Source organism: Mixophyes fleayi, chromosome 2, assembly GCF_038048845.1.
Source record: "Mixophyes fleayi isolate aMixFle1 chromosome 2, aMixFle1.hap1, whole genome shotgun sequence".
Taxonomy (NCBI): Eukaryota; Metazoa; Chordata; class Amphibia; order Anura; family Limnodynastidae; genus Mixophyes; species Mixophyes fleayi.
The window spans coordinates 278,279,254-278,291,598 of record NC_134403.1 but is presented as its reverse complement, the minus strand read 5'-3'; the positions used below and the strand labels follow the sequence as shown (position 1 = coordinate 278,291,598).

General features: G+C 39.7%; 1 protein-coding gene across 2 annotated transcripts in view; it reads left to right on the top strand.

Annotated features, from left to right (window-relative positions):
* The window catches only part of PPM1J (protein phosphatase, Mg2+/Mn2+ dependent 1J), a 315,203-nt gene that overhangs the window by 23,114 nt on the left and 279,744 nt on the right, over positions 1-12,345 (top strand). For both annotated transcript variants that reach the window (XM_075196263.1, XM_075196262.1), the window contains exons 3-4: positions 2,039-2,356; positions 10,609-10,721. In XM_075196263.1, the coding sequence (XP_075052364.1) occupies positions 2,039-2,356; positions 10,609-10,721 (431 nt within the window). The remainder of the gene's footprint in view (positions 1-2,038; positions 2,357-10,608; positions 10,722-12,345) is intronic.

Here is a 12,345-nt window from a genome sequence, read left to right as displayed (position 1 = left end):
AGGAATAGAGGACATTGGGAGGTTGGAACCTCTTCTTCGGGGTTAAGGCACACACCAGCATGGTTTCGACATGCTACAGTTTTGCATACAGGTATGCAGAAGCAGTGTGATTTTACTTTTTATTTTTTTTGATTTGATATTGTTAGGGAGACTTTTTGATCCGGAGGGTGACCCAACTATTATTACATTAATGCTAACCCTGAGAACTCCCTGCTGCTGGATTAAGCTGTTCCACTTACATAACTAATGTGTATACACCACCCACTGGTGTGCTGACTCTGTCTACTTGTGACTGCTCCACCTACATGTGCAATGCTTTGCCTACTTGTGTGTTAGCTCCGTCAACTGTGATAGACGGACTCTGCTTACCATAGCGTATTGCATTTCCCTTGTATAAAAACCAATGTGGCTCGAGGTAATGGAGTGCTAACTCCGCCTACAATTTGCCCCGCCTACCATTTATTGGTCCCGCCTACATGAGGCCACTTTCAGAATTTTTCCAGGGCCACTTTAAGTTCCCAATCCGCCCCTGGTATTATGTGTGTGTGAGGGGCCACTGTGTGTGTGTGTATTATGTGTGTGTGAGGGGCCACTGTGTGTGTGTATTATGTGTATGTGAGGGGCCACTGTGTGTGTGTATTATGTGTATGTGAGGGGCCACTGTGTGTGTATTATGTGTATGTGAGGGGCCACTGTGTGTGTGTGTGTATTATGTGTATGTGAGGGGCCACTGTGTGTGTGTGTATTATGTGTATGTGAGGAGCCACTGTGTGTGTGTATTATAGGTGTGTGAGGGGCCACTGTGTGTGTGAAGGGGGGGCCCAAACCAATATCTTGCCTAGGGCCCCATGAGGTGTAAATCCGGCTCTGATAGATATATATATATCATGCATTTGCAAATATGTGTAACAGAATTCTGTACAGTAAAGTGCTAGCCACACCCCCACATTAGGTTGGCCATACCCACTTGGCAAATGTCACTCCCACTTTGATGGGGGGCGCCGGTGCCCTGTCTCGCCCAGGGCACTGAAATGTCTAGTTACGGCACTGCATAAAGCAATACATATACAGATACAGCAGGATATCATAATAAGAAATAAAATAATAATGCTATCAGTAAAGCCCTGATAGGTGTTTTTCTATATTTGTCCCTAATTTATCAGTCGACCTGGTCAGTACAAAGCAATGGCTGGTGTATCTAATTTGCTTATGCAGTTATGTGCTCATATTAAACAAAAAGACCTTTTTATTTGGGCCAACTTCATAGTGTAAACCGAGAAGGCATCTCTCACTGACAAATCCTGGACAAAGAATCAACATGTTACCAAGTACATTTTTAAGTTCAGAGGAGGAAATCTTTACATATTTCTGGATAGCATAAAGTTACAAACTCTCACGGGCTAGGCCATCATCATGTATTTATATAGATGATTCTTCAGCACTGTACAGAGAACTCATTCACATCAGTCCCTGCCCCATTGGAGCATACAGTCTAAATTCCCTAACATACACAGAGAGAGAGAGAGACTAGGGTCAATTTTTGATAGCAGCCAATTAATCTACTAGTATGTTTTTGGAGTGTGGGAGGAAACTGGAACACCCATAGGAAACCCACGAAAAACACATGAAGTACATACAAACTCCTCACAGATAAGGCCATGGTTGGGAATTGAACTCATGACCCCAGCACTGTGAAGCAGAGGTGCTAACCACTTAGCCACCGCTCCTCCTCAAGTCTCATGTCTGTATCCCTTGTATGACCTTGTTGTCATGTCTTAAGCTGAATCCTCTGCTACCTCATGCTATTAATGCTCCCTTGAGACATCCAAGGACACGTTATTATGCTTGTATTCCTGTCACTGTTATGATCTTTATCTGTCATACTTAATGTATTCATGTTTGTAATTTCTGTAAGATGACTGCCCGGCGCTACGGAATCTGTGGCGCTCTATAAATAAATGATGATGATGTATAAGGGGGTAAAAGTAAGTAAGTGCATATGTAGTTAATTATTTCCACTTTGGTTCCTACATTTCAGGTCAATGACAGAGTCTGTTTCTACTACTGGGGACTATTTGATGGTCACGCAGGATATGGATGTGCTTTGACTTCATCAAGGCTTCTTCACCTTCACATATGTGATCAGCTAAGAGACCTTGTGCATATCCTGCAGCAGCCTGCAGTCGCTGCTCCGCTGTGTCTGCATAACGCCTCTCTGACTGGAAATGCTCCAGGCACTCCAGCTCATGAGAAAACAGAGCCTCCTCTGGAGGCCACAATTCGCTTCCACCTTGAAAAACAAGTGTTTCCTGAGAGTCTAGTCATTGGTGCACTGGAAAATGCTTTCAGACAAATGGTAAGTAGATAAAGACATCTGTGGGTACTGCCCTGGTGGTATTCATACTTTTTAATTAAGAAATATTGTTTTGCCTATATTAATGTATTAATGTACTGTATGGATAGCAGGACCTTATTTCTCTTTACACGTTTGTCAAAATATATCATTCACAATCTTACACTGGGAATGTTATTTTTTTTCCTGTATTGGTATATTAATTATCAAAATGTCATCTTTTGCAGTGCTGGATTAAGGCTTTGGGGGGCCTGGGGCACTTAAGACAGGGGGGCCCCTAAGATCTAAAATTAAGGCAGTGGTTCCCAAACTTTTGCATTTTGCGGCACCATTAGAGTCTCCATAATTTTTTCAAGTCACCCCTCCAAAATAATTACTGAGCAGTCCCGTTTTATAAGTAGTTGGGTCAAAATAGCGTAATTAGGTCAGGATAGAAATACTTATTTAGTTGTATGCAAAAATAATACACATAAATCCAAGGGAAAATAATTTTTTTAGATATTTCTTTCAATTATATTTCTGTCAAAGAATAATTTACAGCTAACTCACTCTGTGCCCCTGCATCATCTGCATCCACACACTCTGTGCCCCTCTGCATCCACACACTCTGTGCCCCTCTGCATCCACACACTCTGTGCCCCTCAACATCCTCACTCTGCCCCCTCCTTCATTCTTTTGCCCCTCCATTGCTGTTTCCTATCACCATTCCCCTCCATTTCTTTACTTACCATACTTGACCTTCTTTCTTCTATTTCTTCTGTTTTTTCTTCTTTCTTCTTACCAATTCTCCTCTCTCCTGCCGCTGCTCACTGAATGTCGGGCATCATATATATATATATATATATTAATATTAGTACAGGTACTTGTAAATTGTACACGCACCTTTGTATAAAACGCATGTAAAATAACGCCATTGGGTATAAGGCTATTAGCATTGACACATCCTGCATCACCTACAGCCCGCAGTATGACACTTACAGCTCTTCCAGAGGGCTCGCCAAGGTTGTCTGCATAAGACAAATCATTGCTTACACAAACTAAAATACTGTACATTAAAACAATCATCAAAAGCCCACATTAAAATGGGTATTGACACCACACATTAAAACTAGCAATGATACCGCACATTAAAAATACCATTGATAACGTACTCTAAAACGAACATTTATACCGCAAGCTAAAACTAGCAATGACACCGCACTTTAAAAATACAATGTATAGTGCACATTAAAACTAGCAATGATACTGCACATTTAAACTAACTTTGATAACGTAACACCAATTTTGAATATATATCTATCTATATATATCTATCTATATATATATATATATATATATATGTGTGTAGCTATGTATATATGTGCATATATATGTGTATATATATATATATATATATATATATATATATATATATATATATATATATTCATGCAGGACCCTCTATTTTATTAATCATTAGTAAAGTAATTATCGAAGCCTGCCACTTATATTAAAGCTTTAAGTAGATTACATAAATATATGTATATAAATAAATAAATATAAATTATATATAATGTACTACAATTTTATTCAAACTTTAATATAACTGGACGGCTTCAGTAATTACTTTACTAATGATTAATAAAATAGAATCTGCCACTCTGGCATTGGCTCTACCAGTCTAATATTAATGTTTAATGTATATTTATTGAAACACTACTGATAAAATAAATAATCATATCTATATACATATTTAAGAAGACCCCACATAGCATGATTATTACTTGTTTGCTTGATTAAATATGTAAAATGTAGCCACTATATATATATATATATATATATATATATATGTATATATATATAGGCATATTTAATCAAGAAATAAACATGTTATGAAGGGTTTTCTCTATATATTTATTTATGTATAATTTTTGGTTCCACTCACCTACTCTCTTCCGTCTTCATGTCGAGGAGGAGCTGCTGCAGCTGCACATGCGCAGCAGCTCCATTTTGGCCTTTTTAGATGTTACAGCAGCCGCGGTGCTGCTAACACAGAGTGGGCGCATCGCGCATGCGTCAGTAGGGACCCCGCCGCTGTCAGATGTCACGGTTGCTGTCAGTTGCTTTCAGACAGTAACTGACAGCAGAGAAGGTAATGCAGGCGGGGGGGGGGGCGCGGAGAGTGGGGGTCACTGGGAAAGTGGGGGGCACGGAGCGGTTGCTGTCAGTTGCTGTTAGACAGTAACTGACAGCGTGACAACAGAGGAGGTAATGCGGGCGCGGAGAAAGGGGGCACGGCGTGTTTGCTGTCAGTTGCAGGTAAAGAGGTGAAGTCATGCAGGCGGCGGGGGGCCCTCGGAGAGAGGGGGGCCCGGGGCACTTGCCCCCTGTGCCCCCCCCTTAATCCGGCTATGATCTTTTGTGTGGCAAAAAACTATTTTCATCCAGCTGCAATGTTTTGGAATTTGTGTTTTTGTTGTTTTTTATCTGGCGAAACAATGAGATTTGAGCAATGAAAACTTGTCACGAGTTCTCTGGTATGTATTACGTGCACTGCTGCCATGCTTGACCAAAGAAGAGATACAACGAAAGTGATGATCCAGATTGCAAACCCCTAAGAATAAAATAAATAAACTTTCTACACTTTCTGTGTTGCAGATGCCACAACTTATCATAATAGTCTTGAATGTAAACATGCAATAAAAAGTATGCCGCATTTGTGAGCTAAAAAGTAAACTTGGTAGAATAAACTTTATACATTTTTTCTTTTCCCCAAAATAATTTGAGACCTACGAATCCCATGAATGTATAAACTTCTTATTATGTAAATTGGTCCATATATTGCTTGACAAGAAATAAAATTAAAACATATCTTAGAAGTTGGAAAAATCAAAGTCTTTTGAGCGGTTTGGAATTTAGTAAATATGGCGATTTGAAAACTGCCAAAACAAGAAAAACTTTATTAAATTTTACTGATTATGTTCTCTCACTCTCATGATCAATCTCAGCCATAACAGGCTAAACAGACCAGGATTTTAGGAGAAAAACTTAAGTTGAAATGAATGGAGGAGTTGTCCTAAACTTATATCAGCTTAGATTTTAAAGCGATTTGGGCAGCTCCAAGGACTAGAAAGTTTGCGTGCACCTTGGCAGGCAAATAGGTGCAAGTAAGGACACATATGTAGCAAGTCATACCTCCCAACTGTTTCAATGTAGGCAGGGCAGTCCCAATTCTAATGGCCTGACTTCTGTCATAACTGTCCAAACTATTGGGAGAAATGTCCATCGCATGCACCTAGCACTGATGCACATATCAATCGAAGGGTCTATTAAGACGAGGGAGAAGCACGACACACAAATGTGTTCAATGCATATTGACACGTGATGGGGTGGGTTACTCTACATGCAGGTCCCAGTTTGTGGAAGGCCACATAGGCCTAGGTCTAGGATGGCTCACTGCACATTATTTATTTTTATTTGCATCTTAATAATTGGCTGTAATAGTTCCATGTATTTACTGTATACAGATGGGAAGCCATGGCAGTGGGGAGTAGTGGTGTGGAGCAGCACAGAAAAGGTGGCCTAGGCAGAGAAAAAAACAATTATTTGAGCCTACTTTAATTTTTTAGATATAATATGCAATATTTTCTGTCAGTTAGCTAGCAGTGTCTGAACTTACTTCACAGGTGACTACTTCGAATGGTTTCAGCACCTTGCACAACACCTAAAGTATTCTCCCCTGCGTTTGAGTAGAATACATACCCCCTCCTTTCCCAATGTCATGGCTTGTGGAGTAAGCGTGAATGGCTTTTCGCTGTTCTTCCATCCTTAGAAGCATATACAGGGTGGAATTCCACCTTGTCACTACCTCATGCTTCATTTGGTGGCAGGGCAAATTGAATTGCTCTTGTAGCTGCTGCAATCTCCTACATGCTGTTGCCGAATGCCAGAAATGTCCAGATATTTTACGGGCCACAGACAGCATCTTCTTCACGTCCCTGTCATTTTAAAAAGCTCTGCACCACCAAGTTTATTGTGTGAGCAAAACAGGGAATGTGATGGAATTCACCCAGCTGTAATGCTCTCACAATATTGGTGGCGTTATCAGAAATGACATATCCTGAGGAGAGTCCAAACGGGATAATCCATGTTGCAATGACATCCCTTAGTTTTTGTAACAGCTGTATGCCTCTTACTGAGGCCTGTGATACACAGAGTAGCCTGCCTCTGACAAATGTAACGTACTTGGTTACATGCTGCTGCTGTTCCTGCTGGTGAAGGCAAATCACCAACCCAGTGGGCTGTCACAGTCATATAATCTTTAGTTTGGCCCAGTTCCGCTTGTCCACATATCTGTGGTTAAGTGTACAGTGGCTAGAATGGCATTTTGTAGCCCAATAATTACATTTTTTTACATTCTGGTAGAGGTGAGGAATAGCTTTTCTAGTGAAATGGTGTCGTGATGGAATTTGGTAACGGGGACACAAGACCTCAAGTAACTGTCTAAAACCAGCTGCATTAATAGTGGATATTGAACGCAGATCTAATACTAGCATAGTCACCATGGCGTCTGTGATCCACTTTGTGACTAGGTGACAGCTTTCCTGTTGCAAAGGATTGTTTAACAGTCAATTGTTGTAAACTGCTAGTAGTCTTCTTCTTGGTCTGCTTCTGGGATGAAGATTTACCCCCAGCAACCGCAGCAGCTGTGGAACTAACTCTCAAGAATTCTTCTGAGGAATCCAGGATAGTGGAGGAGTAGTCATCTAGACTTAGCAACTTGGATGCAGGACTAACTCCGATCGTTACTGAGGATATTGATGAGGACGGTGTTGTGGGTGTAGATTGCAGGTGTCGGGATCTAGCTGACAGAAGGGACCTAGCTGATGATGGACTGTTTGTTGTTATTTTGTAGCATAAGTTTCTAATTTTCCCAAAAGCTTGCCATGAACTTGCTTCAAATGACGTAACATGGATGTGGTTCCTAGATGGTTAAGGTCCCTACCTCTACTGACTGTGGCTTTACATATGCTACAAATCACTAGACAACTGTTGTCAGGATTTGGGTAAAAATAATTTCACACATAAGAGATGGATTTTTTGGTCTTATGCCCAGGCATGACAATGGCTTTCTTTTTATCACGTGCAAGAACTGCTTCCACTGGTGCAGGACTTAGACAAACAACATCATTCTGATCAACATCTTCATTACCGCCCTCGTCGGCTACACAAATATCCCCCTCATCCTGTTGCAATTCCAAAGTGGCATCCTCATTTTGTGTATGACCGCCTACACTTGGGCTGTTCATGCATACATCTGCAGAAATGCTGAAATGGGCCTTCTTTATGGGTACACTATCAAAAAGGTCAGGCATCCACATAACACTCGTTGATAGACTCTTCTCAGGGATTTGTGTCATTTCTGAATCTGAACATACATTTTCTTCTAATGCCTTACTGTTTTCTTCCAGCTCAGCTTTTACACGTAAAGTATTTGGACACCACTTTTGGAGTCAGAATCACAAGGTCTTGCTTGGTCATGACTAACCTTGCAAGATGATGCCTCAGTGACAGTTGCAGAACTAGCACTCATAGAGAAAGGCAAAGGCCTCATTCTTTCCTTGCCACTGCCTTCCAGCCCTGGTATTTCTATTTCAGCAATGACAATTAGCAAAGGAGCAGTGAAGCTCTCCTCTTTGTGTGTTACCTATATAACACAGTACATTATGTGACTGCAGATTTACACCAAGACTGCCAGCCCTATTAATTCTATTTCAGCAATGACAATTAGCAATGGAGCAAAGGAGCTTTCCTCTTTGTGTGTAACCTATATAACACCATACAATTTGACTGCAAATTCAGAAGACCAAGCCTGCCAGCCCTAGTATTTCTATTTCAGCAATGACAATTAGCAGTGGAGCTCTCCTCTTTGTATGTTACCTATATCACACAGTACATTATGTGACTGCAGATTTAGAAGACCAAGCCTGCCAGACCTATTAATTCTATTTCAGCAATGACAAATAGCAATTGAGCAATTGAGCTCTCCTGAATGTCACTGGAGACTTTGAAGAACACTGCTACCCCTCCTCTTTCTTTTCTACATATGGCGCTGCCCAACTGCTCTATAGACTGCCAAGAACTGTGCTACCCCACCTGTGTCCCTCTGTGAAATGGCGCTGGATCGCCGTAGAGGGCGATACTTATAGAATCCAAAATCCGCAAGATCCGACTACGTAACAATGTTTTGCCTTGTTTTCAATTCCTAGAGTGCGGAAGTACCGAGCCAGTACTCAGATCTGCTAAGTTCCGGTGTGTTCGGTTCTCAACTCAAGCCTTCCACTCAGGAACTGCATCTCTCAGCCACATAATTATATGTTTTCAGTTCCACTAATAAAATAAAAAATATGTATAAAAATTATGAACAAAATACTTTAATGACATTAACAATTGACAAAATGCTTTCTGGAAATAGTAAAGCATTTTTTCATTGATATTTTTCAGTTAATGCCATCTTGAGTTGAAACTCAGCAAACATTTTCTCTAATACAGACGATAACACAGCAACCCTGTGATAGATAGGGAGAAGCCATAACACCGACAAAAAACACCCATTTTCGCAGGAGATAGGGCCTTTCTTCTTTTGATAAACAGGCTCTGTTCTCTAAAGTGCATTCATTAATTAAAGATAGATCAATTTAACACTTCAGTTACATATATTTTTAGTAAGGAAGATTACAACTGTCCTTTTTGACCTAACATGTTTAAATGTTTATGTATCTGGAGGTTAAGTTCTTTATTAAAAAGTGTCATAATTAAGATATAACTGTAATTTTATAATCTGTGCCATTTTTAAGTGTGAGTGGAAATCTGGGGAGAGAGCTGACAATTCTCCTAGAAAGCATTTACCTACTGCAAGGTGTACTGGGACATGATGAGATGGGCTTCATCAAGCCACCAGCCCACATCTTATCATAACGTAACCACAGAGTGGCAGGGGCATTATGATGTCAAATGTGTCATGGCGCTCTTACCCTTTACACTTGATAATGCAAATCAAGTCAGCCTGTCCACCTCCTCTTTTGGTACCTCAATTTCCTATCTCCAGGAACTTAGTTAGGGAAAGTAGGCAAATGTGCATTGGACGTACATCTTCCCCTTTAGAGATCCTGCTGGCTACTTGATTTGACTAACTGGCTTGTAGTTTCTCTTGTTCACCCCATAAGAGACCAATTTCATATGTGCGCAAAGTTGAAAGTACTGCCAGTTTGGACACCCCACCACCTCCTCCCATTAATTTTAATTTTTTACCAAAAGTACTGCTTAATATTTGAGGAACATAAAGAGTCATAAGAGAACAATTTACTGCAAGTGTATATTTTTTAAATATACTGAGGTGGAGCAAACAAAATATGCAAAATAACACAAAACACAATGTAAAAACTCCTTTGAACTAGTCTTAGGCATTTTGAGCAGCTAAAAAGCATTACATAGCCCTTCAGTATCAGAAATGCCATCTTTTTACCACTGTGCTCATATTAAGATCACGTCTGTCAAACAAAATCTCATTAAAGAAATTATAGCGCTCAGTTCCATGCAAATGAACTCAAACATAGTAATCTTCAATGTTTGAATTTTTTTTTAAAAAAACTTTAAATACACTATAAAATGTAGCCATTTAAGCTCAATCAGGCAACATTTTATGATTTATTTTGATGACGTTTGTTTGAACTGCGAGCAAACTTCGAACCAACCCAAAAATCATGACTCAATCACGAACAAATTTGGGGCCCCGCAAACAAGTCAAATTTGAGTTTCAAACCGGTTCAAATAATTTAAGTATCTCTGTTTAAAATTAACTGGTATATTCACTTAATTTAGCTGCATCAAGGATCAAGATCATAACTCTGCGTGGCTGACAAACATTATTACATGAAAAACTAGGTGTGAATGACTGCAAATTTTTCACTTGATAATTTTAGAAAGGTGTGTGTTGCTGACAAATTATTTTGGTTATTAATTTTTAGTCATTCTTGGCCTTGATTGAGTTGATCTTTGACATATATATGGATATGTATTTTGCAGAGCTTCTCATGCACAAAAACTGAATTTATTTAATTTGATCTCTTACGTCCTGAATAGCTTAATATGGCTGTAATCATGCAGATATCATCTTAGAGAAACTCTGCACCGACCAGCTTGCACCATTGGCAATCATTATGATTTTTGTGTTATCTCAGTATGCTCTGGACATCTGTCTGTCTCTGTGGTTACAGGATGAACAAATTGAAAGAGAGCGAACTTCACATAACATTGATGGAGGCTGCTGTGCACTTGTGGCTGTCTGCTTGATGGGCAAGCTATTTGTAGCCAACGCTGGTGACAGCAGGTACAAGTTATATATGATGTGCATGATATCTGGGTTGAAGACAGGATGCTGTCTATTTCCTCTTACCAGTACAATGCTACATGATTAACAATATAGTGGGCACAATAGTGCAGCGAACCCTAATACAAGTATGTTTCTAATAATCACATGATCAGTTCACTAAGAGTTCATAAAAGACATGTTTGTTGTATTGCCCCAATCTCTAATACTTGAATATATATTTTACTGATATATGATGTACATCGCATGTGTTCACACATTTGGCTGAAAAATGTTGCACATTTCAGCCTTAAAGATTCACAGTCCTTCAACGAACAAACCACATAGCAAATTAAATTGACTCTAGTCATCCCAACTTTATTAGACTATAAAATCCCTGAATTTATATAGTGCGATTTGCCATTCCATGGAATGGTGGGCAAAGGCATCAACGCCAAATGGCCAATTCCATATGCAAAATTCAATATTAATTTAAGGATTTGTTTTTCTTTCTACAAATATAGTATAAATATATTATAGAGTATTCAGAGAATGGGAAAATGTGACTTGCTGAAAGAATCCTTTTTGCAACTCCTGATAAAACAGGTAATGAACCTGGGATATTTTAACTTTAGACTGTTTTAGATGCAAGTAAGTCAGATTTTTAAGAATGTGTCCACTCTTTCAGAAACCCTACATGTAGCATATATGTGGGGAATATACCTCATTACCTGAAGCCAAGAGCAAACTCTGCTATTGACCAGAAAGCAGCTTCTGCATGTCACAGAGCAGCTCACCTCTCCAATCGGATTCACTAGTTCAGAATAGATATTCTGCCTTTTAATAAGAGCCGTGATTCGGTATGGCTCGTGTATAGAATTCCCACCTTACTATTACATGAGTGAGATAGGACATGAAGTGGAAGTTCATAGGTGCGGAGGCTCTACCATCTTACTGCTGCATGGGGCAGTATGTAAACTAGGGAGGGAGTTTTGTAAATGTTGACAAACCCATATAAGAATTGTGTCCCTCTGCACTGTGAGCGACACACATTGTGGTGTGGCGCCTTGTTTCAGAAAATGTAGGAGGACCATGCCAATTTCCTACCTAAGGAGGACTTGAAGAGGGCTTGTCACTTTTGATCTTGATATTTAAACTTTTACATAGTGTGTAGTGCACTCTACCCCCTCTAGGGCTGCTGCTTTTATTCAGATTCCCTGCCTCAGAGGAGCAGTGACGCAAGAAGTTTGCCTAGATCAATGTGCAAAGCGACTCTCAAAGCTGAGTCACTGAGGCATTTGCATATAAGGTACACTTAAATTAGTACATTACGGACAATGTAAAACAAAAAGTATAAATTCAAAAATGGCAGATCTGTTTTAAAGAGGGCAACCTCTTCAGATTTCTTTTGCTAGTGTATGATTAAGTTCATTATTATTAGACTACAGTAGGTGCCACCCCTATTTTCCTAATTGTGTAGCTCTATAGTGCCGTATGATGTCGTGTGCTGCACTCTGCTGACCTGTGGCTCTATACACTGACTCAATAACAAATGCTGCCCTGTGATATTGTGAGTCACTGTAGACTGATGAATAATACAATTTGCTGTCCTAGGACACTATATATAACATAAGAATAGGTCATT